The sequence below is a fragment of the Phodopus roborovskii genome, unplaced genomic scaffold, assembly GCF_943737965.1.
Source record: "Phodopus roborovskii unplaced genomic scaffold, PHOROB, whole genome shotgun sequence".
Classification (NCBI taxonomy): Eukaryota; Metazoa; Chordata; class Mammalia; order Rodentia; family Cricetidae; genus Phodopus; species Phodopus roborovskii.
Window position 1 is genome coordinate 20640617 of NW_026126541.1, and position 27654 is coordinate 20668270.

Below are 27654 nucleotides of genomic sequence, written 5' to 3' on the forward strand. Positions count from 1 at the left end.
TTGAGACTATCATCTTCCTTAAATTTTATTTTACGTGTATGGGTGTTTTGTCTACATGTGTGTCTGTGTGCCACACGTGTGATTCATGCCCTCAGATCTCATGGGACTGCGGTTACAGATGGTTGAAAGTTTTCATGTGGGTTCTGAGCACCAAACTCAGGTTCTCAGGAGGAAGTAGTGCCATCTCTCCAGCACCAGGACTATCTTAATAGTAACTATAAAAGCTCACTTGTCATTGGCTATTGACCTTCTCTCAACAGAAGAAAACACAGCTATGTTATCACCATGAGAGGGGCCTCAATCTGTTACACTCTTCTTACACAACTGGTTTCTTGAGCTTGTTTAAGTGAGAAACAAGACTGGGTAAGGTTGCTCATCCTGAAACAAAACCAGAAAATGGGTTTTGCTTGTACCATGCCACCCAATCATCCAGCACCCTCACCCATGGCTTCCTCCCCACCGAAACTGCAGAGGCAGTTTCTCCGTCATTCCCTCAATCACCCAGCAAAGAAACACAAAAGTTTCATAAAAGCTGAAAAGGGGCAGGAAAAATAGTCTAAATCCGGTAATTGTGCCCAGGTTCATGCTAGCATTAATGCATCCCAGCTGCAAAAATTATTTCCTACTTTGCAATCAGAGAGTCCAAGTGTTCAATATAAATTCACTAATCCTTATAATTTTCTTGTAAGGCAAGCCACAGAGTACTCATTTCTTCAAGGCGCAAGGAAATGAAATCTTGCCAAGTTCACAAAACTAAGAAACAGACATTTAAAGTGCGAGAATCTTATTTTGGATATTCTCCTTTACTCTTTGTGTTTGTTACTTTCCAAATAACTACAACTTCAAACAGTTCTGTCTGTTGAGGACATTATCTAGTTGCGTTTTCAAAACTGATGGTGATGCTGTAATCCCTCTCCACCGAGGACTTACTGGGTGACAAGTGTTAAGCTCATATACATATCACCACTCAAGACTTACAACCACATTAGGAAAGAAATAGCACAACCGTCTACAATGCACAGGGCCGAAGGTTAGACAAGCAATGTAACCTGACTAGGACTGACACACACTGAGCCTCTATTTCAAAACCATGCTGTCTCTTACCCTCACCCAAGCCCTGACCTACATACTTCATACAGTCATTAAAAGTGTGAAAATCAGAGAACTGACCACAAGGATATTGCTTTTTAGTTGCCTTTTTAAAGGGCACACAAAATGCATAAATAACCCTTGCACTATAACTTCATATAGTTTAATCAAACCAAGTCACTTTCTTGAAAATCCATTAAAAAAAAAAAGAACAGTAAAGTGCTTGAATCAAAACAGGGACCACCCATTACACACACACACACACACACACACACACACACACACACACACACACACTGAATAAATAAATTGGAGCTAGGAAATCAATATAAAGTGAAACATTTTGACACTATAATAAATCCACCCTTGAACAAGATGGAAGTGTTTTGAAATGTGCAAAGACGATTATCTGTCTAGTACAATAATAGCATACAAGTATCATATAAGTTTAGCCTCCAACACAACCCCCACCCCCTTTTTCAAAACAGGCTTTCTCTGTGTAGCTTTGGCTGTCCTGAACTCACTCTGTAGACCGGATTGGCCTTGAACTCACAGATACCCACCTGCCTCTGCTTCCCTGAGTGCTGGGATTAAAGGTGTGTGTGCCACCACTCCCTGGTCCCCAATGCAAACACTTTGAATACATGAAGCAAATAAGACATTTTCCCAGTCCCAGATCTCAAGCTAGTAGGCCAGCCAGCTGCACTGTGCTTCTCACTACCCTGCTAGACTTCAGTGTGTCATTTTACTTCTGCACATTTCTTTTGCACCCCAAGACCATCTACTTCTTCTGAGATCTCCACCCTGGAACACTGCCGGGTCTTCCTTCTCTCTCCACAGACAGACTTCATGAATCACATGACTTCACAATCCTTCCTCTGTATTTCTACAGACACCAACCTGGCACTGTTGATCTTTGCCCATGCCTGGCTGTCTGGACCTCAGCCCCAGCCTCTAAAGCAATTCTCGCTGGTGGGGGTGAGCACTGAGTATTATAACCCAGCTCCCTTCCTCCCATAGTCGCTGTTTCCTAGTCAGCACTACCATACAAGCCCACACCCTGCGGGAGAGCCTCAGCTGCCACGCCTCTTCTGCCATGATAGACTATGTTCTCTCAAACTGTGAGCCAAAATAAGTCTATCCTCCCAGAAGTTGCTCCTTTCAGATATTGTATCACAGAGGTGGAAAAGAAATAACTAAAACACGAATCCTTCTTAAAGGTAAACATGAAGCTGGGCAATGGTAGCACACACCTTTAACCCCAGCACTTGGGAGGCAGAGGAAGGCAGATCTCTGTGAGTTTGGGGCCAGCCTGGTCTACAGAGCTACACAGAGAAACCCTGTCTCAAACAAAACAAAACAAAACAACAAGGTAAATGTGACCCTGAGTATCAAGAATCTTCAGTCAGAGTCACTCTGCCTCTACAAATTAACAGGTATATAGAGGTGCCTGAGCTTGGGGACAATGCAGAAATTGAAGATGCAGTAGGGTAGAGATGGCAATTGGCAGGGAAGGGGAAAGGGAAAAACCGAGGAGCGGAATTTAATGCTGGTTTCTCTTTCCTGGAGTAGAGCTTAGCAAGGAATGTCGAACGGCTCTCTCGTCACAGAACTTTTCCAGGGGGCTTGTTTCTTTCAGTTTGCTTGGGCTTGGTTTAGTTCTTGCTGGGAAAGATCAGCAGTGCTATGGCCATCCACAGCTGAAGCCAGGGGCTGACTGTCCTCAGTTGTCTTGTCAGCCTCCTTAGTCATGTCCCAAGACCCCGACACTCACTGGTTTTCTTAGGTGAGTCAAACATTTGTGCTGACAGTAGGAATCTACTCTTTCTTCAGTCTGGATCCAAGAAGTTTGTAAGTCTGAATCTCAAGCTCTGAATATGTAATTTTAAATATTTGTTAGAGGGGCTAGGCAGATGGTTCACCGAATATGTGTATAAATTCCCCGGTCCCATGTAGGATAGACACGTGTCTAATCACAGTGTTCACAGCAGGACAGGAGACGCTCCAGTTGCACAAATCACAAAAAGAGAACCTGACTCAAACAGGGTGGAATGCAAGTACTTATCAACAAGGAATCTTATGACCTCTACATAAACAACATAGTGCAGGAGCATACAGCTACACACACACACACATTCATACCCCTACAGTCACACACACACTATCACACACAATCATTCACACATTCACACACACACACTCACATTCACACACACTCACACACATTCACACACTGTCACACACACACTCACATTCACACATTCTCCCACACACACTCACACATTCACATACACTCGCACATTCATACACCTACACATACACACACACTCACATATTAACATAGACATACACATTCATACACCTATACACACACATTCACACACACACACACATTCACACACACACACACCAACATACATACAGCACACACACTACCCAAACATTAAAAATAAAACAGTCATGAAAATGGCCACTCACTAAAGTGAACTCCCTCTGTTTACCAAGAATCCTTCCATTTCAGCTTCAATCAGACACTAGAAAAGCGGCTGCTACTACTGTGGCTAGCACCACAACGGCCCCAATTCTTGGCTGAAACGACACCCTTATTCCTCTCCCTTAGTCTGCAACTCTGAGCCCAGCTCTAAGACAGAGCCCTCACCAGAGAGAGGCCAGCGTCCACCCTTCCACCTGCTCGTTCCCAGTGCTGTCCTATTAGTCTTTCTTCCTGCAAAGCTTGCTGGGAGTCCAAAAGTCAAAGCTAATGTGTCAGAACTGGTTATTACGGCCAGAGGCTTACAGTCTAAGAGAGGCAGCCTCCATAAACAAGCACCAGGTAGCAGGGCAATGATACCCCACATGCGAAAGATTATTCACTCAAGAGTGTGCACACCCTGCTGCTCCAGCACAGTCTTTATTAAGCTACTAGAGGGATGCATAATGGTGATAACAACGGCTCAGTTCTGCTGAGCAAACTTCTACCTGCCATGTGTATAGTATAGATTCCATGAATAAGGCATGACTTTCATCATTCTCTGTTTGCAGGTGAGAAAATCAGAGGTTTAGGGAGACCAAAAAATTGCCAACAGCTGCACTGCTGTAGTTAGCATGACAGCCAGGAGCCCGGGAGCCATCGAGTGCCCAACTCCTAAGTGCTTGCCAGACTGCCGTCATGGCACATGCTCGTCAAGAATTGAAGGTTCTTCTGGAAATGCCCCCTGAGACAGTACAGTTCAGGTTCAGTGGAGGACTTAGAAACCTACCCAGAGCCACTCGTGGCCAAGGGCAAGTGGCTCCTGCTCCAGCCTGTTTCAATTTGCAAGCATCAAATAAACGTTTAGTCATGGAGTCAGAGAATAATAAAATAAAAATGAAAATTAATCCTTGGGGAAAATAATATGAATCACACCTCACCATGGGATATTTTCATCATCAAAAGTCGCTGTTCTTTACATTTTGAGGCAACTATTAGTTAACTAGAAATGAGACCTGCTCACTCCCCTTGCTCCCAAAGCAAAGATTAACTCTGCAGCCCAAAGAAAAAAGATACTTTGGATGTTCTTACCATTTTTTTTTTTAATTAAAACGAGAAAGAGAAAGGAAATGGAGGGGGGGGGGGAGATTGTCTGCCTTTGTGCTTAAGGAAAGAAAATACCAATGTTTAAATTGCAGTGTAGTGCCTAGACGTGCTTTTACCAGTACGATTCCAACTTTGTTCAAAAACATCTGTAAAAGAAATCACTACTAAAAAGAACCTCACAGCAGATTTTACGGTCAAGCAATACAAACTCACAGATTTATGGACTGCACCTCCTTGCCTGTCTTCCCAGCTGTCCCTTCACTCTCTAAGAAGGAAGACGTAGGGACAGAAAAATTGCAGTTACCTCTTTTTACACATTTATTCCATCTTCAAAGGTTAAGATTTAGGGGAAAAGGGAACAGAAGACTAGCAAGCAATCTTTGTGCTTTGGTTGTTAGACACGCTTTGTGTTGCTGTTACTGAACAACACTGAGGTGCTGGCCTCCTCCCCAGCTCCCAGCCCCACCCACCCGCCTCCTGACCCTGCACTGACGTTCAGGTAGATGAGCCTGCACTGGGAACCTCTGTGCAGAACATCATTTGGGACAGAAAGAGTTACCTTGTTAAACAAGAAATACATGGCTCCTGATCAAACCCTAAAGCAGAAGAATTCACAGGGGTAAAAAACAGAACCAACAAAATCCGGGAAGACAGGAAGGAGTCCAGAGAAAATAGAACTAGAAGGAACTATTCGTTTTAAAATTGTATATGCTGATTTTTTTTTTTTTGTAAAAGAATTATGTGTTACTTTGGTGTTTTGTTTTGGGCCCCCTCCCCTTAACTGAAGCCTAGAGAAGATTAAAAAGCATATACTTGAAGGTTTGTAAGGGGCAGGTCTGATTCTCTACAGTCTGTCTGTAGGGAGGGTCTTGCTAACAATGCTATTGCTGCTCTCTCTCTCTGCCACCTCTCTGAGGTGTCTCTCCCCATCCCTCTCTTTTCTCTCTGTCTCTTTTCCTTCTCTCTCTTCCTTTCCCAATAAAACTTCCTTCCTATGTTAAAAAAAATGCTATTGTTATGCAGATTCAGCTGACCTCAAGAGCAGTGAACTGTAACCAGGTATAATCCTAGGAGGCCAAAGCAGGAAAATTGTGGGTATGAGATCAGCCTGGGCCACAAGAGGCTAGGGCTGTGGCTCAGATAGTAACATTTCTGTGGCATGAGCATTGCTCCGAGTTAGAAAACAACACAAAGGCCAATTTGAAAGCAATCATGCGCTGCTGGTGTTCAGCCCCAGCACGTCCCAATTCTGCACACAGCTTTAGCACTAGCAATGACTAAATTGTGGAGTAGTCTCAATAGAACAGTTCACCTCTCTATGCCTCTGGCCTCATCATTTAATCAAAAGCTTCTAGTAGGTTCCGGGATGCCATGCTTGTCTACAGCATTTATGCAGTGATGGATCTTGCTGGTGAGGACAGTTACTTCCAGCAGGATCCATTTCTATTAAGTGAGCTAAAATGATGATGTCTGACTCAGCAGATCAAGGGTGACAGAAAGATCTTAAACCATCATTCCCACTTGTGGAGACATATTATTTGTGATTTATTAAAACTTGTCTGAGGATTCAGAAAGCAAAGCCAGCCTCACGCTATAGAGGACAGGCAGTAGTGGTATACCTTTAATCCCAGGACTCAGAATTAAGAGGCAGACGGATCTCTGTAAGTTCAAGGCCACCAGAGCCTACATAAGAGTGAAGATTAACAGAGCTCATGCCTTTAACCCCAGCCCCAGTGTGGTATATAAAAGACAGGGACCCAAAGTCTCAGGATCTAGCCATGTTGAAGAGAGCACAGAGCGAATTTGATGAGGGATCGTCCCTTTGGCCTGAGCTGAGGTAGAGGTAAAAGCTAGTGGCTGGCTGCTTTGCTTCTCTGATCTTCAGCTTGAAGCTTGAACCCCAATATCTGTCTCTGGATCCCTTATTTATCATGCTGCACTCACTCGTGAACAACTGTGGATGTCTTCTGCAATTTCCATTTCTTCCAAGTGACTTTGGGAGTTGTATTTTTTTGGCTGGGATTTTCTTTTACCTAAACATTTTCTAATTTACTATATCCTGATGCCTTGTTCCATGGGGGTGAAAATTATGCATGTTGAACAATGACCAATTTACAGAGCTTTTGGTTCCTAAAGTACATGAATAGATCTTGACAACAGGTTTCCATCATCTAGTCATCTTATGGCAGTAAAATAAACTAAGATTAGTATGTATTTTTATTTTTTTACTTCTTCTAAGTATCCTGCTCCATAAACCAGCAGCGAGAGGCTGGGGCAGAACCACACCCATCAGTCACTAGCAAACGTGATCATTTCCTGTATCACTTCATGCTGTGAATCTGGTGTGCAACTTCTCCCAGACAATGATAAAAATGAAAGGCGGCTGTGCCAACATCTTGTTGACTTGAATAAATTCTGGGAAGCTATTCACTCCCATGTTTCCTTGCATATGGCTGAAAGGAATTCGGGGTCTACATGTTTGGGAAAACCTAATTGAATTCCTTCTTGCAAACATGGCTAGAGCCTGCCAGTTCATAGTTGCTAAGGAGTAGTTACTTTAAAACTTCTTCTCCCTCCTTTGTGAGTGTGTGGTACATGGATACCAGAGGTAGTCACCAGGTAGCCTCCATCACTGTCCACCAAACTCCAGTGGTCCTCCAGTCTCTGCCCCCTACACCCACAGCACTGGGGTTACAGATAAACCCACCTTTTGTGGGCACTGGGATGCAAACTCAGACCTCATGCTTACCCAGAAAGTATTCTTGACCACTAAGCCATCTCTCCAGCCCTCCAAAGTTTTTGTTTTTGCAACAAGCCTTTGGAGTATTACACTTAAGAGATCAACTCACACAGTACAAGTTTAGATGCCCAGCAGATAAGAACTTGGTAGAGCCAGGCATTTCTAAGAGCTCTCTTCACAAAAGGGTGGGACACATACTTGGACTTTTTAAAACATCCAGGAGTGAACAGGGTGTGACAGGAAGAGGGAATTCACTTGGGCAAGAACTTAGAGCTGCTAGGAAACAGTCTAGCACTATTCAAAATATCTCAAACCAAGACAACCCAAATGACTGTCAACAGAAGACTAGATTAAAAAGCAGAATATTCACAAAATGGGACAGGAAGTGGTCATCAGAGCACATAAGCTGCAGATGGATGCATGACACAATGTGGCTGAATCTCACAAATTCAGGGGAGGGATTTAAAAAACTCACCCTTGTAAAATCCCAATGAATCTACACCTTTGAAAGCAGGACTGATTAGTTTTGTGGCAAGGAGGGAAAATGGTAGGGAGAAGCTAGAAAGCAATCAAGGAGGACTCTAGGGTGTGAATGTTCTGTTTGCAGGGTTTAGTGCTGATTAAATCAGTGTTTAATTTGGGAACTGCTTTGACCTTTATTCTTTTTATAGCTGGTGTATTCTTCTGTAGGTGTGTTGGGCTTCAATAATAATTTAAAGACAGGGTGTGAGTGTCTGTGTGTAGGGCCAAGAACAATAATGAAAGGAAGCTGCCAGGACTTCTCCTGTCTCTCTCACAGTGATGGGAAAAGCCCATACATTAGGGCTGGGAATTCAGAGAAGACCCATGCATGCATGTGATCTGGCATAATACAGGGAGTGGCATGGCAGATGAGAGTTAGAAAATGCATATTAATATAGCAGAGAAAAACAGAATTTTTTCTTCTATCACGTACAATATCAAACATCCCAATGGATTAGTGGATTGGATGTGAAAGCAAGGTGTTAAGTTTCTTATGAAAATGTGTTTATCTTAGACTACATTTTAGTTATTGTTATTTAATATGTAAGTTACATTACTATACATCAAGTAAAGCATGGCTTGAAAGCAAGATATCACTGGTAACAATGCTCCAAGCTTCAGAACTTACTCACTACAGGCAGTCTATGTCCTTGAATTGCATACAAGGGGATTTTACATGTGTGCAAGCAAATAAAAAAATATTCTGATATTGTTATGGATTTTATACTTGGCTCAATGTGAAAATCATCCTTAATGTGTTCTCACTAACACGACTGACAGCAGTGGCTGGAGTTAGGTGAGAATTTACATGAGTGCCTACAGATAATGCTCTAAAGATGTTCTTTCAAGTAGTCTTACTTTATAACTATAGGATGCTATAGGATGTGTATTTAGATAGGATTCCCATAGCTGAGTGACAATAATAAAGTGTGTAAATAAACTCATATGCACCCTGGTGTTAAGAAGATGTGTGTGGTTCCGTGCAGCATAGCGTTTCTGAGGCAGCACGTGCTGTCAAACAGCACGAACACTAGCTACAATATACACATCACCGCCCACCCCCCAGTTGGCTTGCAGAGTTTTCAAGTGCATCTCTGAACGTGCGGCTCCACTTGCTTCACTTTCTTTGTAGCTGTGGCTTTTGTTTTTGTCTTTTGTTCATAAAGCAAATTGTAACAAGTTTGAGTATAGACATTAAGAATCATAGCAAAATGAATTTTACAAAAAAAGACAAGACTATTTTTCCTGCCCTAAGGGTTGCTTAGTTTCCTGAAGTTCTTCGTGTCAGGTAAGGGCACACTAATTGGTCATCCAATTCCAAACAGTCAGCCCTGAACACATACAAGTGACTTTATACAGACTGAGAAGGCTCAATTTACATATTAAGAATACATATGTTATCTGCATATATGTACATTGATGGAAAAAAAGAGGCCATAAATTTGAAAGAAAGCAAGGGAGGGCATACGGGAGGGTTTGGAAGGAGAAAGGGAATGGGAAAATGATGTAATTAAATGATAACCTCAAAACAAGTAAAAGGTGAAATAGAAAAAAAGACAACTAAAACTGAGAAAATATTAGTAATAGGTGCAAGCACAAACATATAATGCTAGAAATATATATTATTTATGATATGTTTTTCTATTGGTTGATGAATAAATGCTGATTGCCCAGTAGCCAGGCAGGAAGTATAGGCAGGGCTACCAGACTAGGAGAATGTTGGGAGGAGGAAGTCAGAGATCAGCTGCCAGAGGCACACCATGTAGCCGCCAGGAAGTAGGATATCTGAGCATTCTCTGGTAAGCCAAGACCACATGGAGATATATAGTTAAATAGAAATGGGTTAATAATTAACAGCCAGGTAGCCAAATAGAAGCCTTACCCATTGGCCAAACAGTTTATAATTAATATAAGCCTCAGTGTGTTTATTTGGGACTAAATGGCTGTGGGGTGGGACAGGACAGAAACTCCATCTTCATATTTAAACCATAAAAAAAAAAAAAAAAACAACAAGAAACATAGCATCAACTGGGCCAAGTAGCCAAGGTATTTCACACAAAAAGGAATGCATGTAGCCAATGAAAACATGAAGATATGGTAATGCTCATACATCAACCATAGAGAAATACTTCTCGCACTATTTGGCAAAATAACAGATTGGATGTCAGAAAGGATGCTGGCCAGCTCTTTCCAATGTCACTGAAGAGGACCAGGGTTCATCAGTATAACAACATTAGAAACAGGTCACCCCTACCTCCCAATACCCACATACTCCATGTTTCAGCAATTCCAATGCTCAGGAAAGAGAAAATTTGGGGCCTAAATATAAGCAATACATTAAAAAAAAAAGGTGCATTGAAGGAGGGCTTACATTTGTAAAATATATCTAAATATTCATCAGCTAGAATATACATGAGGAAACTGATACATTCACACAAACAGATGACTATGGCAAGGTAGAACAGTACACACCAAACAGAAATACATAACGTGCTTAAAAAAGCAGTCCTACAAGATGGCATGTACGGTGACGCAGATTTTTGGGTGACCAAGAGAGGAGACCCATATGTCTAGATGCAGACTTGCTGAGCTTCAGCTTTGCTTAGGGCAGTAAACTTATGGCAATTTGCTTATGACATTACTGAAAATCACCAACTACATAAACAGTAGAGCTGCTTGCTACCTCACATCAACATAACTTATAAACAACTTTTTGCAAGTGTAGAAGGAGAGTTGGATAATAGGTGCTGGAAAACAAAACAGGAAAATTCCTGTTCTATTGGCAGTAATTGCATCACTTAAATTTTATGTGAGGTAGTAAAATGTGGAGGAGGGAAAGAAATGGCTAATGTGGAATGGAAAGGGCCTCTGCAATCAGAAACAGCCACCTGGACTTGCTCCCACTAAAGGGGGGGTTTCTTGTGGTGGGACATTCCGGCTTCTCATGGGGGAAGAGAAACGAAACCATTCTGGCTTCAGACAAGAGCTGGGTACCCCGTCTTCTCCAGGAAGCTTTCTCAGACAGTACCAATCTCTCAAGGCTCTTCTAGTGCTTAGAAGCTCTGTACCACAGTTTAAGTGATTCCATCAGGGAGCCCCCCCCCTAGAGAAAACGGTTTACTGGGACGTGGTACAACCAGAGGAAAACGTTCACACCATGCCAGGTGTTACAATAGATTTTTAAAATTTTGAAAAGGCTTTTGCAAACAGATGTTAGCATTTAACATATAGAAATCTACTTCCTTCCACCAACCTTAGGAGAGAGTTAGATGATTATCCCCACCTAGAAATAAATTGAGACCCAGAGAGGTTAAGGAATCTGTACTAGATTCCAGAGCTGTTCCAGGGCTCGGTCAGAATTTGAACATAGGCATATTGGCTCCCAAGTTTATAATCTGAAACACTATACAACTTTGAGCTCTAAATAACATCACTTCAACTCCACACACTTTTGGGTCAGGAATAGTGTTGGATATTCTTACCAAGAATAGGAAGCTGGCTTGAGATCAAACAGGGTACCAGTCCTGGTTCCCAAAATGATGCTTGAACCAGACCTGGGCAAGACTATTTTGTCTTACTTTGAGCCTCAGTTTCCTTCTCTACGAGATGAAAGGTTAAACTCAATGGTCTCAGCCCTTCCAGTGCTGTCTCATGAGCCTGGATTCCTGGCTCCATCCTTTGCAGCCCAGACAATACTAGCTCTCTCTGGGCCAGGTCTAGTCCCTCCTGCTGGGCTGTGTCTCATATTTGGCTCTGCTTCTCATAAATAAGAGAAAAAGAACAAGGGAAATAACCTCTTGAGAGATTGGGAGGGATCCCTTCGGCTGTTTTACACACTTTGTAGAACTATAGTCATCAGCCAGAGAGCAGTAACTGCCAAGTAGAGGGTGGAAAGGAACTAGACTAGAGGGAGAAATGAACTCACAAAACCTGGCTACACTCAGATTAAGGGACATCTCCAAGTACTTAAAGCACTGACAATGTTATTGCAAGGAGACGAGCCAGCCCTGTAAAGCGCAGAAGGCAGGGAGCTGAGGCTCTAGTCTGTTAACGGGGTGTCCTTCTACCATGCACAAAGACTGGGGTTCGATCCCCAGCACCACACAAAACAAGGTGTGGCAGCCTCTGCCTGTGGTGCTACCACTGGGGAAGTAGAGGCAGAAGGATAAGGAGTTCAAGACCATCTTTAGCTACAAAGCAAATTCTAGGCTAGTCTACCATACAAGCAAGCAACCCACCCACCCACCTCCCAAACAAACAAAGACTCATGAGGATAGGACATGCTATAAAAGCCAGAATGAACTAGAAAAAGCAGGACAAATCTGACAAATGGATGCACCAACCAAGGCTACTGATGCTCTGGGGAGAAAAATGGAAGAAACGAGGGAGAGCCCACCACCAGCACAGTAGCCCACAGTGAATTCTCCCCTGGTTGACAGAGTGAATAGGAATCTGTGTACCCCAGGAGACCTAAAGGTGTGGAGTTCAGAATTGTCTGACACAAACAGATCATCTACTATATGGCAGATGGCATTAAAATTCATAATTTTGTCCTATTCTAGAGTTGAGGAGATAATATATGGAGACCCAGATTTTAATTCTGGATTTCTCCAGCACTGGTGATGTAAACTCCGTCAAGCAACTTTGCCCGACCAGGGCCTTATCCACCCATAAAATGAGCAGCTGAAATAAAGAAGAACAAAATTGTGTCATTTGCAAGCAACTGGACCTCATCATGTTAAATGAAACAGGCCCGTATGACAAAGACACGTCCCATATGTTTGCTCTCATGTTAAATATCAGGGGAGACTTTGTATGTGACTTCGAAATCAATAAAAAACAAAATTAATGAAAAGCTAAAACAACAAAATTTAGGGAGAGTAAGGGGTAGCTGAGTAGAAAGGAGACAGTAAAATAGAAGGGGAAGAGGGAACATGAACGGGCAATGGAGGGGCTGAACTCAGTGAGAGAACATTATTTGTGTTATAGAAACATAATGAAACACATCACTTTGGGCACTAAATATATGCTGATAAAAAGTGAAAACACAATGAGGAGTTGATTAAGTTTATGGAAGATGGCCTTCAGGTAAAAAAAAAAAAAAAAAAAAAAAAGAAATCTATAGGTTACAGTTATTAAATACTTGTTTTATATTCACCTAGAAAAGAAGGAGCTGGGCCAATTGGATTTCCTTCTGTTTTGGACCACCAGCTCTCAATGGAATCCACTGTGCTGAGCATGTAAGAGTGAAACCAGGAGAAATGCAGCTGTAGGCTTTGGCTTTGGCAGATTTTCTAATTCTGTTCCATGGGATGCTACCCAGCATGACCATGTATGGTGAGGTGTGCAGTGCCCTGTGCAGAGGTACCCAGGTAAGGGAGGTCAGGGAAACGGAACTAAATTCCAATGTGTCCCCCCCCCCAGTCCAAGCCAAGGGTGTATTATTGGGTTGGAGCTGTCTTTGGGCTGTCCATCAAATATCAAAGGAAGTTAGTGGGCAAGACTGGAGGCCCCGGCTGACCTTGTATTGAAGTCCACGTTGTATACAGAGCTTAGCATTTAACCTTCGCTCAAAGCACCTCCACGGTTCCTCCTTTCACCTCCAACCAGGCGGTAAGGTACCCAGTACATCCAACCCCATCCTTTAAAGATGTTGTAATGATGCTCTGACCAAGCCATTGTTACCCTGAATGATGGAGTCTGTTTACAAACATCTCACCCCAACCTCAGAGGTTGAAGATGTTTTGTTTAATGACAGCCGAAACAGAAACCAGGGGCACCCTTTCAAAGTGATCTTGAAGAACAAGACACCCCTAAGTTAATGGAACATGCCTTCATACATATTCTCTATCCATTTCATTATTTTCCCATTTCCTGAACATAGTAGCTGCTAAATGGGTTTGGCAAATCACAAACACAGAAAACTGGTAACACTGAGGTTATTGCTGATACATCTTCACACAGCACAGCTGTCCTGACATCACTACTCAGTGTAGGGTATCTGGCTTTTGCTTGTTTGTTTTAAACAGTATCTTACTCTGTCATCCAGAACTGGAAATCTTGTCTCAGCCTCCAAGAATTGGAAATACAGGCAAAATGCAGTCATGACCCACCAGTCCTGGCTACACCTCTTGATGTTTCTAATGAATTTACAGTGATTTATTCACATTTTTTTTGGCCTTCATATTATGCTTAGATGCTACTGAAACTACTTGTTCTGAATTCCAGAGGTCATTTTTAATTTCAAATATTCTTTTTTTTTTCTGTCCTCTGAATAAAAAGTTCTTTTTTAAAAAAATTTGGAAATTATGTCCTCCATAATAATGGTAATTGTTTCACATAACTATCAGCTACACCACCATCATGGTGCCCATGTTGGGTTTATGACTGTTAAAAGGAGAACTAGCTGGTCCACCCAGGTACTAAGTCTCAATAAAGAGAAAAAATAGTGCATTTCCTATTAAACAATTTAGAACTCAGATGAACTTTTCCCTTGCTCTAGAGGAGAAATTTTCAAGGCTAAGGAGTTCCTAGCTGATGGAAGGGTTCACAGTTTGGAAAATCTGAAGCCACGGGGCTTTCCAGCTGCCAAACTCCTACACACTGGCTCTTGAGGCACGTTGCACTCACTATTAAAGTGTCACCATTTATAATTTGGTGCTAAATCTCTCTGACGCTAAGCTACTCAACACGGTCCACTTACAAAGTGATTCCTTATTAAAATATAGGGATGAGCCAAGTAGGCGTTGATGATAAGGGTTCTCTAATCTCAAGCTGGAATTGAAGTTATTCACACCAGCACCATGAAAAGAAAACTCCAGAATAAGACTCCGGTGCCAGACTGACTCCACACTTAGAACATTATGAAAGACAATCCAGGCTATGGCTGGCTTGACTTTATGCCTCTGCAAAAGTTTTGTGTCCCTTTTCTAATGCTTGCCAGCTGCCTGGGGACACATCCTAGGCCAGCCTTTCTCCTGCCTGTGACCTTGTAAATGAAGGAGGTAGCAAGCTCATTACAAAGGCATGACTTTGCAGAGAGAAGCGACCGAGTCATGTTCCTGTGCCCAAGCCAGTTGGTCAGAACTCTTGGAGATCCTGGAAAACTTTCAGATGGCAAAGTTCTCAAGTTCCCAGCATTCGTGGGCATGCATTTCAGTGTGACTCTGAAGAAGCTATGGATTCTGACTCAGGTGTGTGTGTGTATGTGTGTGGGTAGGTGTGCGGTTTGCTTTGGACAATGTTTTGCTTACATACTTATAAAATCTGGCAAATGTTTTACTTCTAAATTACAGCAATCCAGAAAAAAAAAATCCTTGGACTTGGTGTCCCATCCCTCCCCGCCACCCCCCAAGCTGAGTCATAAAAAGAAATCACAACCGTTTCAATAGCCGACACACCCCTTGCATTAAGAACTGGTATTGTTCCCCACAACCGTTTCAATAGCCGACACACCCCTTGCATTAAGAACTGGTATTGCTCCCCACTCTCCCATCTCATCCAAAGTCCACACCCAGCTCACATTTAAAGAAAGATCTCCCGGTCTTGTCTAGCTCAGCATTGGCACACTTAATAAGAGAGTAGAACCCTTGCCAAGTTAGAGGATCAGAACTTTCTACAGGAAATTCTGAGGAGAGGCTGTGGACATGAACTTCAGAGGCAGCCAGACCTGGCACAGGCTCACTTCTCGTTCTGAGTATTCAGTGAGGATGTTGATAATCTCTCTACCCTGCAGATAATCATTATGGCAATGAAAAGATAGCCCCACCTCCACCACAGAACCATCACCATTATCCAGCAGATGTTGGCCTTTGCCTGTTTGCTTCTGTCTTTCCTTCTTTTTCATTTTCACTTCCTTCCTTCCTTGCTTGCTTGCTTTTTTTTTTTTTTTTATTCGTGCTGCTTTGAGACAGGGTCTCATTATATATCTGGGACCGCAAACTCTCCTAAAAGTGGTGAGATCACAGGCTTGTTCCATCACATCTGGAATGTTTGCTTTTCACTGCATATGTGCACTTGGAGATTTGGCTCATGATAAACACATGGACTTCACCCGCTGTCAGGGAGGGACAAGATTTACTCCAGTCAAATCTGAAGGTGATGCTGCAGGGAGAAGGAGAATATTCTCTCAACTCCAGGTTCAAGATTAGGACTCAAGTTGGACCTCAGAGGCTGACTGATGGGCTTCTGGAGTCAACTTACAATTTGTTAAATTACACATGCAAATTATACTCAGAGTTTTCGACAAATAGAAGTCAATTAATATACATACAGCTGCCTTCACTTGTTATATGTAGCGATACGCACCTGTAACAGTGGCCATGCCCCTTGGGCGCCAGATATAATCGGGTGGTAACGAATTAACCAGACCCGGTAGAATAATTGATGGTGTTTTATTGGGGAAAAGAACTTACACAGAAAACAAGTGACTGACTGCCGTGGAGTTCCAAGGGTGTAGATCCTGTCTCCCAGATGCCCTCTGGGATCAAAGGGACCCCTGGTTTTTTATGCTCTCCCTTTATCTGGTCAAGTTCGCACCTGTAACCACGCCCAAGGGGGCATAGCCACTATTACTGGCGCTCAGGCAAATGTGTCTCTACAGTTATACTCAATGTAAACAAAATCTCAGGCTCTAACGTGACTTCCTAAAGGGCACTCAGCGGCTAATGGCAGAACTGGACCTGGTCTTGGGTCTTTTCAGGTAGAGGTCTGTCTCAGGTCTACTGTCAAAAGTAACCGGGTCAGATAATCCAAGAAATTGGCCAGACACCTTTCAAACCCCAAGAATGATCTTCCCAACTTAAAACCACAGTGTGCTGTCCCTTGGTCTCAAAGTAGGACTCCTGATCAATGAAGAACCTGCCCTGTAAGGATAGTGTGTGTGTGTGTGTGTGTGTGTGTGTGTGTGTGTGTGTGTGTCTGTCTGCGAAGGGCAGAAACAGAATTTCAGAAGGAAGATTCTTTTCTCTTCTTTTCTCTGTCTCCACCTCTGGAAAACCTTCCAGGGTTTTTACAGCCAGTTGAGAAAAGAAGCCAGAGACAAAGAGGTGCCAATATGACCCTTCTCTGTCTCTCTGGCCAAGTCTGAAGAGGTAAGAGCACAATGTCTGGGTTCACAGGCCTGAAAAAGATCCCTTTGAATTACAATGGAAAAATCCCAATTTTGTTCTAGGCAGAGCACAAAATGAGCTACTCTCTGGGCTTTGTCAAGAGGAGGCTGGCTAAGAAGTCTGCAGTTGGCCTGGGAAGGAGAGAGAGACAGAGAGAGAGAGGAAGAGAGAGAGAGCAGGCAGAAACAGTGTCTCTCTGTTTGTAATTTATAGAGACCTTCAAGAATTAATGTATAGAGCACTGACCATCAAAGAAACTGTAGACCAGGTGTAGGGTGTGGGGGGGGGCTGGCCCAGCAGACCCTTGAGAGACTGTGACAGGAAACCAGACCCAAAGGAGCTGGCCCGGTATAAAGGAGTCTCCTAGAAAAGACAAAGTTCTACTGTCAAAGACCACAGAACAAAGACTGGTTTTGCCTTTACAGCACCCAAGCTCCGGTGTTGCAATGTGAAAGCAGCTGTAGACAATGTGGAAAGCAATGATGGTGATGGCAACATTCCAAAGACCTTTATTAAAACCTTTACCGCCACCAACACTTGAGTTTCGTATAATCTCCACTTGCTGTGAAACAGTCTTCTTTAGATTTTTTTTTCAACCTTTAAAAAAATGTAAGAGCCCCTCCTATGTGTGTTTTAAGACTATCCTTGCTGAGGCTGATGGGACCCTGTGGAAGGTCATTCCTGAACTGAGAAGATGATATAACGTATGTAAGCCTCAGGCTTTCTTAAATCCTGTTGTGCTCAGGGCTGGGACCAAAGTAAGACACCTGAGCTGCCCAGCATTCAACGTTTAAGGAGGCAGTCACTGTTGAGTATAAAGTTGCCACCTGTGAGACCCAAGCACACAATGTCTCCTTAATTTTGCACCTTGGACGCCTTACTTGGTTCACCATCGTTGAGGTTGGCGTGTAACAGAGCACTTTGTCATGTAAGCATCCACCTCCACCTGAGCCATCAGGAAGTCCTTCAGATGGGGTGCTCATTTGTGCACCGAAACTACGACTCCCCAACCTTTCCTCTGGGAAACACAATTTGTTTAACAGGAAAAATGATCTGTGTTATAAAAATCTGAGGGCAAATGTGGAGAGAAGAATGGAAAGCTGTGCAAATTGGAGTTAAGGATAGACCAGGGAACAGGTAAGATGGAGGAGGATAACTCATAACCAAAGCTGTGGCTTGCAGAGTGACGTGAGAAAGAGCATGAAAGAGGAGAAATAAACTGATGTCCATATTTAACAAGTTTCACTGGGTATTAAAGCTGTTAACCGGCTCTGCCACTTTTAAGACCTACACTCATTACATCTATACCCTGATCAAAAATATATAGTAAATCATGTAGCTCATCATGGACTTACATCCACAATATACAAGGAACTTGAAATGAGAGACAACTCAATTTTAAAATGGACAAAGAGGCTGGGGTTGTTCAGTGGTTGAGTACTTGCCTAGCATGTGTGAGGACCTGGGTTCAGTATCGGGATTTGGCTAGACATTTCTCCAGAGAAACACAAAAGGCCAACAAGCACTTGAGAAAGTGCTCAGAGCCATTAACGATGAGGAAAATGCAAATAAAAGCCATAATAAAATTATCAATTCACATCCAAGTAGAATAGCTATATGCAAAGACAGAGACCACAACAAACACTGCTAGGGATGTGGAAACATTGGTACCCCACACATTGCTGTAGGGATGAAGCAGATGCTTGAGGAAACTGGTGATTCCTGAAAAGATCAAATGAAGAGGTATGGGCCCTGGCACCATGCCTGGGTGTGTACTGACAAGACCAGGAAACGGTGCTCTCACAAAAGCCTGTGTTTGAGCATCCACGGGGCTGGGAATACAGTTCAGTGGTAGAGGATCTGCCTGGCAAGTAAGAGGCCCTGAGTTCAACCTCTAGCCCTTCAAAGAAAACAAGTTCACAGAAGCACTGCTCATAACAGCCTCAGAGTGGGAAAAGCCTGATGCTCGACAACTGATGAGTGGTTAAACGCAATGCAATGGAATATTATCACACAATAACCCTCACAAAGCAGTAACACATGCTATAGTGTCAACCAGCCTGAAAATGCTAAAGCTACGTCCCCGGAATAGCAGATACCCTGTAAGTCCAGGTGTATGAAAACCCAGAATGGCGTATTCTATAGAGACAGAAAGAATAGTGGATAGGGTAAAAGAGTACAGGGGTTGGGGTGACACCAAAGGGTTTCTTTTAGGGTATGAAAGTGAGCCAGACTGACTGTGGTGAAGGGTACACTTATCTCTGAGTACAAATGGGAAAACCTCATCTCAACAAAGATGTTTAAGAAGAGAAGGCATCTGAGCACTCCTTCCCTCAAACAAGGAGACACAGTTTGAGCTTCAAAGGAGAAGGGGTATCTTCTCCCATCCCTGGGATATCTGCAGGTTTTCATCTTGCTGAAGGCTGTAGGGTTTCTGCTGCGCTTTCTGAAGGGTTGCGGGGCGAGAGCCTGCACAGGGAAGGGGTTAGAGGTCAAGGTAACGGCCTAGTACAAGAGTTAGGAGCTTGTACTCAAGCTCTACATGTGTCTGGAGCCCCATAGGGAGCATCATGTGGGTGTCTCGGTGCTTTTGAGGGCCAGAGCATGAGTCAGCATCCCCATCTGAGAACAGTTTTTCAGGGAGGACCGAACCATGTCATGGTGGGCAGAGGATGGTCACACCCAGTCCTGCAATGATGTCTCAAGCCCCTGAATGCTGAATCACTTGGTCACCAGGGTGGAAACCACCCCATCACCCCAAGATGTCCATGAGCCCCATTGTCTACTGTCTGCATGTTCCCAGAGAGGAAAACGCTCACTGCTCATGACTATGGCATCCTGAGGTCCTACCCTGTAAAATGCAGGTCAAGGATGAGACCAGGTCCTGATGGTATTGTCCTTGCCCATTGGCTCTGATCATTTTCAGACTACATATAAATGGTCATTCTAAGAGATAGGTCTCTGAAGTTGATATCCTCATTTATGCAGGAAAGGGGGGAAATGTCCTAGCTGACCTTGTCCCAATGCTGCCTTAAGAGTAGTAGTAGCTAAAACGGTGTACATCTCAAACTAGAGTCCAAGTGGAAGGTTTTCATTCCACCTTTTATCAGTTCCTAGGCCAAAGAGCTAGAGTAACTTCAGAGACCAGGAGGGATGGATTAATGCTAATGCTGTCCCAGCTTGTCCTGGGTTAGCTAATCAATTAAGGTGTGCAGTTCTGTCATCCCAAGGCTGGCCTCAGACAGCTCATCACTGATGCATCACTGATGCACTGGACATAGCTGCACTGTACAGGGCTAGCTGAACCCACTTTCTCAGAGCAAACTGCAGGAAAGTGCAGCTTCTTCCAAATCCCATGTCATAAATGTTGCTGAAGCCCCAGGAAAGGAAGAAGTTACCGGGCAGCTCACCAGGCACTGGCTTCCAGCTTAGTCTAAGCACCCAATGAAATTTTAATTATTTCAAGGTTCAAATTGTCACTGATCTCCAGGGCAACCAAATGCTTAAAGCAGAAAACAAAGCCTTGACGCTATTTCAAAGGTACCTCTTAGGGTGGACAGTGAGGCTCAAAGGATTCCGTCATTTATATGAGTTACAGCTTAGGGCATGAATTTATTACCAAGAGGTCACATATCAGAGGCAATAGCTTTTTCCTGAGGTTTGGTTTAACTCCATTTGAAAGAAAATAGCTCAGTGGTAGAGTTCTAGCAGGGGGTTTATAGGTTCATTTCCCAGTGCTCGTGTGTGTGCACGCACATGCGCGTGCACACACACACACACACACACACACACACACACCCTTCACCCTCCTCTCTTTCAAGCACATTTATCCAACAAAGGTATTACTTCTCAACCCATCCTTGCCTCTTAGTTTAATATTCGGAGCTTAGTAGTCTAGAACCAGCATTTTTGAGAGAGGCAAGCAGTCACAGAAGCTCTTTGTGCCCATCTTTTTCATTTACAGTTTTTCTACTCAGATGTTTAAAAGTGGGATATATTCGAGAAGTGCTTTCTCCTCTGGTCTCTTTGGCCTCGGCGGCAGAAGCAAGATGATGAAAGGAACATCATCCTTTGGAAAGCGTCACAATAAGACGCAGCCATTGTGCCGCCACTGTGCCTCCAAGGCCTACCACCTTCAGAAGTTCACCTGTGGCAAATGTGGCAGCAAGAGAAAGTTTAACTGGAGTGCCACGGCTAAGCGGCGAAACACTACCGGGACTGGGCGTATGAGGCACCTAAAGACTGTTTATCGAAGATTCACACACGGATTCTGTGAAGGGAAAACACCTAAACCCGAGAGGGCAGCTGTTGCAGCATCCAGTTCATCTTAAGGATTTCAGTCAGTCTTAAATTAAATGTTCTGGTTTCGGGAAAAAATAAATAAATAAATAAAAGTGAGATATATTCCTACATAATAGCTCCTTAAATTATTTCCTATTCTCTTTAATATTCAACATGAACCTTCTCTGCTTTGCCACATATATTCATGTAGAGTGACTGCCCCCCCCCCCAAGGATCAAAGATGGGAAACCCTTGAAGTGCTAGCATAGCAGCTGGTGAGGTTTCTACCTCCACCACCCAGCTCCCCTGACACCGATGCTGAGTAGAGCTAGGGTTAGGTTAGTCAAGACAAAAGCTGGCACCTTCAGCTGGTCATTCCACCTGTAAGATAACTCTGGGCTTTGAACTCGAGGAGATTCAGGCATGGAGAGATTTTTTTCCCTTTACAGGATAAACACTCCTAGTGAAATCTTTACCCTACAGACCTTTGCCATTTGCCAAAGACTGCACTTTGTTGAGCCAATAGCAGGAGGGAGTACACGGGAGAATGAATGGGGGGTGAGCTTTAATGTTTTACAAGCAGGAGGAGGCTAGCAATCTAGTTAGTCTGCAAGCATGGATCCTCATTAATGTCTTCGTCCAAACCTATTCTCTCCACACAGCTGTGCAAATATAAATTCACTGGACTGTTCTGATCAACATGCCCACGGGGGGAAAAAAGTAAAAATGTAATGCCAAAGAACTAATTAGATGAGTAACATTGGCCTGCAATGCATAGGAAGGACTGGGAGGTCACGTTATAGGCTAAGATAACACAGTTGCTCCTTGGACCCCATGGAAACTCAAAACTGCAGATATTCAAGTCCTTTATATAAAGTTGTATAGTATTGTATGCTACCTACCCTGCACACACTTTGAATTATTGTGCTGTGTTGTGTGGGGAATAATGACAAGAAAAAAAACAAACAACTATATATGCTTCTAACTGTGTGTGTGTGTGTGTGTGTGTGTGTGTGTGTGTTACTTGGAACTGAACCTAGGGCCTTACATATGCTAGGCAAGCACAAAACCACTGAGCTATATCCTCAGGCATTTTTTTGCATTTATTTTGACACAGGGTCTCACGAAGTGACCTCGAACTTACAATTGTCCTGCCTCGGGCTCCCAAGTAGTTGAGATTATAGGTCTAGGCCACCAGACATGGCTAAATGTTGTGAGTAGGACAGAGGAGGTGGCTCCTGGAGTTTAAACTCAGGGCTATATACGTGATAGCCAAGCACTCTGTCACTGAACAACAGTCCTAGCAAAGTTTTTCAGATACTTTCAATCTACATCGGATGGGTTCATGAATGCAAAGCCTGTAGCTATGGAGGATAAACTGAACATTGGAATTCATACTGGTTAAACTTCCCTGCAAGTCACCAAAGAGCATAACAGGGTGAGAATGAGTCCACCAATGAGCAGACAATTAAAGGTCAGGACAGGAGCTCTCACTGCTTTCAGCACTGTGTGAAGGATAGCATCTCACTGTAGCTTGGCCCACAATGGTACCTTTATGCCTGGTTTACATGAAAGGTGATTAGGAGCAAAGAGATTGACCTGTCAATCACTTTTGGATCCCAAGCCAGAATTTAAATTTAGGTTAACTCCAGAGTCTGTTCCCAACCATGCCATTGTCATTGTTCTTGGCATGGTCATAATGCATCCGGCATTGTGCTTGCATTATTATATAGAGGCGAGGAAGCATAGGGCTCTCTCCCTGCCCTTTGTCAGTTTACAACCCGAGTGTTCAACCAGGCAGGGTACACGTGAAGCAATCAGAAAACAGAATGGGAGTGTACCATGGGGATACCTCGCTTTCAGATGCAGGCAAATGACTACAGACCCAAGGCAAATGAATATAAGTCAGCTGAGCCAAATTGCTAAGCATTTCCGCCAGACTGTAGTATGGGTCCATGGTTGTAATCAGCATAATACACCCAAGTCTGAAATGTCTCAAACAAGGGAGAATGGGATGATCAGCAGACACTGAAATGAATGGGAGTGTTTGGTGGGTCTCTGTCAGTCACTTTATGAAGGCTCTCTGGTGACAACCGGAATAGCCACCAATTCAGTCACAGGGATGGCCTGTTCAGGCTATGCATCCATTCCTGCCAGAAGTCTTACAGACTCGTGGAGGTTTCCCTTGCATCAGGCTTCTACCTGACTCTGTAAAGCCCCTTTTTCCAGGCATCTCTCTAAGCACCGTCTCCCTTTGCCCACCCACAACTGGATTCCTCAAGTTCCCATGCCCACCCTCCCCCCAGTCCAACTAGGAGACCTCCTTTATTTCCCCTTCCCAGGGAAATCCATGCACCCTTGCCCCTTGAGCAATGCTAGCCTTCTTGATCAATGATGATAACCAAGGTAAAAACACACCAGTGGTATTTCAATAAAAAGAATGTTTATCTAGGACCAGGTTAACAAAAGAAGTATGAAGAACTGAAATGTGAAAGTTCGAGAAACAATTTCCCATAGAGAATGGCTGAAGGAAGTAAGAATGTATAGCCAGGACAAGAATAAGTGATTGGGGAATGGTGGTGCAATCCTGTAATCTCATCACTTGGTAGAAACAGGAAGATCAGGAGTTCAAGGCCAGCCTTGTCCATTCAGTAAGTTCAGTACCATCCTGGACTACACGAGACTCTATCACAAGGGGGAAAAAAATAGAAGAAGAAAAAGAAGCAAGAAATAGGTAAAGTATGTGGTTCTGTCATCAGCAATACAGATGGGGCCCAGAGCAAAACCTAGATTCTTGTAGGGCCTGGAAACTTAGATGAGAATAAAAAAAATATTTTCAGTAACCTTATGTGAAAATTTAGCATTTCCTTAATTATGAATATCTATAACAAACCTAAGTAGAAGTAGGTGTAACTGATCTTGCAACCAATAAAAATAGCACATTTTCATATCATATCATAGTTGTGGTGGATATGTTATAATATTATGGCTATTTAGGGAGACCAGTTTTCTCCATTTGCCCAGATTAGAGGGACGTTCTAGAACATGGGGCTAACAATGTCGTAATTAAGTCCTAAGCAAGTCATGCTCCACTTACATTCCTCACTGCTTGGAAATTCAGTTAGCTAGTTAGCTGTCACATTTCTAGGTAACAATGGTCCATTGTGGCAGTAAAGATGTATTTAAGTTACCATCTCACAATTTCAAAACAATCTTGTGTCTCATAAATGTAAGTCAACATAATTTTCTCCATTATTAATGTTTTCTCTCTCATTTGGTGAAAGGGTACACACCCACTGAAGGAGTGTACAGCACACACACAGCCTAAGAGAGAAGAGAGGAAAAGAGATCTTTGTCTATGAAGTGGAACCCTCAAGATGTAGACTCCTTCAGGCCTGTAAAGCTAAAGGCCACAGTAGATCACGCAGCACAAAAACAAACAAACAAAAAAACAAACAAAAAAACCTTGGGAATGCATCTCATGCATCTCCAAAACTAATGGACAAAGTATTTTCTGTCATCAGAAAATCTCTAACTTCCCCATTCCCTACATAGACCTGTGTATATTTTATGACCTATATTGCTGGAAAGTCAACTTAGACTTGGGAATATCTATTTCCCAATAACTACAAGTAATTCCTCTAAGAATCATATTTTGACACCTTGCTTTCTCTTTTAATTAAAGCAGTAGAAATTCATAGTTACTTTTTAAAAAGTCAAGTTTAATGAAATAATGGAAAGAAACAGGTGTGCACATACCTGTAATCTCAAGATTCAGGAGGCTCAATCAGAAAGGCCATGAGTTCAAGGATAAGCTAGGCCATAAACATAGCAAGTCCCTCAGCTATGTAGGGCCTATGTTGTAAAACCACATATAAAAACTCCTAAAGGGGAATGAGGAAGGGAGCGAAAGGATGGGAGAAACACAGACTCTTACCAGACACCACTGGGCCTCAGGTAGACGTTGGCTCCCACGTGGCCTTCCATCCATTGTTGACAGAGATTCCATTACATCTCCACAAGGTCCTAAGAGCCTCACTCTCCTCTGAACAACATGGTTCCAAGCAGCTGTCCCAATATGGCCAGAAGGCAGTGTCCTCATGATTGCTCTAGTCCCAGTATATACAGACTTCTTAACTTCCCTGTCATTTTTACAAAACCTTCTGACTAACAAGGTGGACCGCTCCTTTTTGCTTTTAAAAAACTCGTCTCCATCTTCACAACTGTCAGAGAAATCCTCCAAAGGGCTCAGAAAAGCCTTTGCAGGTAGACTGTGAGTGAGGCCCTCCCTGCAAACTCTACCACTTGAGCAGACCAGGTCATCAGCCTGCTGGCAGGAACTGTCAAAGCACAGGTATTTGTTATGCAGTGAGCTGCAATGATCACACTGCCACTGCCCATCCTCGATGCCACAGTTTCTTGTCAGTCCCGCTAGTTTATAAGTATACGCCATGTGATTTTTCTTCTGTTGCTGCCCGGGGAGAGTCACACAATTTGCACAGTCATCCAAAATTAGTTTTTCTGACAGGGTGTGGAAAGCGTCTGACATTGTTCTGTCAGCTTCATAACGGAAATGAAATACTGCCTTGTTGCTGTCGGGGTGAGGTCCGCTGGCCCCTGTCATTCCAGTCTCCTTTCCCAAAGGGCTTACATCCATGGGAGGAGCATCCATCTCCAGTTGAATTCCAGGGAACGCCTCCCTTTCCAGTGGAGAAGAAATTCCAGTTGGCAAACACAGGTCCTCTCCTGTGACGGAGTCACAGGCTACACAAAGCTGGCTCTGAGGAAGGTCACACTGGTGGCTTTGCAAGAGGCTGTTGCAGTTAACGGCGTGGTTTTTCACAGAATCTGGTAGGTTTTTCTCCCAGCACTTTTCATTGTGGTTCTCATCACTCATTACTCCTCCACTTGCTCTTGGGAGGAACTGAGAGAAGTCACTTCTGGAAGGCTGGGCCTCAGGTTTGCCCCACTGTGAGATGGTATTAGGGATCTGGCCGCTGTGCCTGACAGCACATGCCTTTGGAACACCGGTATCTTCTGAGACCTTTTCACTCTTGTCCTCTGCCACTGCTGACTGGACAGAGGCCACTTTCCTCTGAGTCACAGGGTTGAGGACAGAAGCTGCCATTTCTTCGGAAGTCATCTTGACCAGCGTCCTTCAGTTACTCTCCTGTGTTCCCTTCCCTGGTGATCATGTCAAGATAACGGATAATCTCACATAATCCCAGTCATGGTGAGAAACGAGTTGACAGTTCCTTTCATTTGGGTGTATTAAGAGTCAAGCAAAACTTTCCAGTTGTAACTTCCTACAAGAACGGTTCGTTTTAGACCAGCGTTTCAAAATGGCAGGTCAGTTTTCTTTCCTCTGTCTCTTGAAGCATTTTGTTCAGGATCACATTTTGTGATTTATTGTTAATGCGCAAAGATTTAAAAATCCACTTTGAATGTTTTCTGTTCCCTGTAAGAAAAGAAACAACATCAAACATTCATGGCATTAAATAGGCTCCTTTCTTAATGAGTTGATAATTTTTAGTTACTGGGAAATATAGGTCAATTCTGAGGAGAGTTTTACAGTCAAAAGTTAGTTATAATATTTTAAGCATTTATCACTTTGTCTTGACAATTCAGAAGTTCTTCTTCCAGAAAAAAAAAAAAAAACAAATGAACAAGTAAAAACAAAAGAGTATGAAGGATCAAATTTATCCTGGTGCATTAGATAAAGTCTAAGCAGAAAAAGAAACAGGAAAAAAAAAACAACAACAACAACAATGGTTTTCACACAGTGAAGAGTCTAGAGTGTTGATATCTACCTGAATCAAGGGAAAAATGAAGTGAGTACAGTGTAAGCGACTGAGCTCACTGTGTAGAGAGCCTCCAGTCCCAGGCAGAACCCAATCGTCTGGACAGGAGAGAAAAAGCTGCAGCTTCAGGGAGGCCAAAGGAGCTAGGGCAATAAGACCAGAGCTGCAAAGATAAGACAGTAGATTACTCATTGGGACCAGCGCACGCAAGCAATACTGTTAAGTAGAATTCGTCAGCCAGCAAATGTCTTCCATAAGTAAAAATGAAGTAAGACCTTTTGCAGACGTATGAAGCAGAAGAATTCATCAAATAGCAGAGTAGAGCTATAGAAAGTAATAAAGGAAAGGCCCTTGTGCAGAAGGAAAACTCTAGATACGTCTATATAAAGGAACAAATAGGAGCTAGAGAGATGACTCCGTGGTTAAGAGCACTGGCTGTTCATCCAGAGGACCAGGGTTCAATTCCGAGCACCCACATGGCAGCTCCCAACTCTCTGCAATCCATAAAGGCAGACAAAGCACCAATGCATATAA

The 27654-nt window shown here is 43.2% G+C and overlaps 2 protein-coding genes across 2 annotated transcripts in view; one reads left to right on the forward strand and one right to left on the reverse strand.

Moving 5' to 3' along the window:
* The window catches only part of Plce1 (phospholipase C epsilon 1), a 237058-nt gene extending 210565 nt beyond the window's left edge, over window positions 1-26493 (reverse strand). The window contains exon 1 of the mRNA XM_051199750.1: window positions 25257-26493. Coding sequence (XP_051055707.1) covers window positions 25257-26462 — 1206 coding nt within the window. The 5' untranslated portion in view covers window positions 26463-26493. The remainder of the gene's footprint in view (window positions 1-25256) is intronic.
* On the forward strand, window positions 21088-21387 carry LOC127233321 (60S ribosomal protein L37-like). Its single transcript, XM_051199748.1, has one exon. It carries the CDS (start codon window positions 21088-21090, stop codon window positions 21367-21369), a length of 282 nt encoding a protein of 93 aa, XP_051055705.1. The 3' UTR covers window positions 21370-21387.
* Window positions 26494-27654: the final 1161 nt, after the last annotated feature.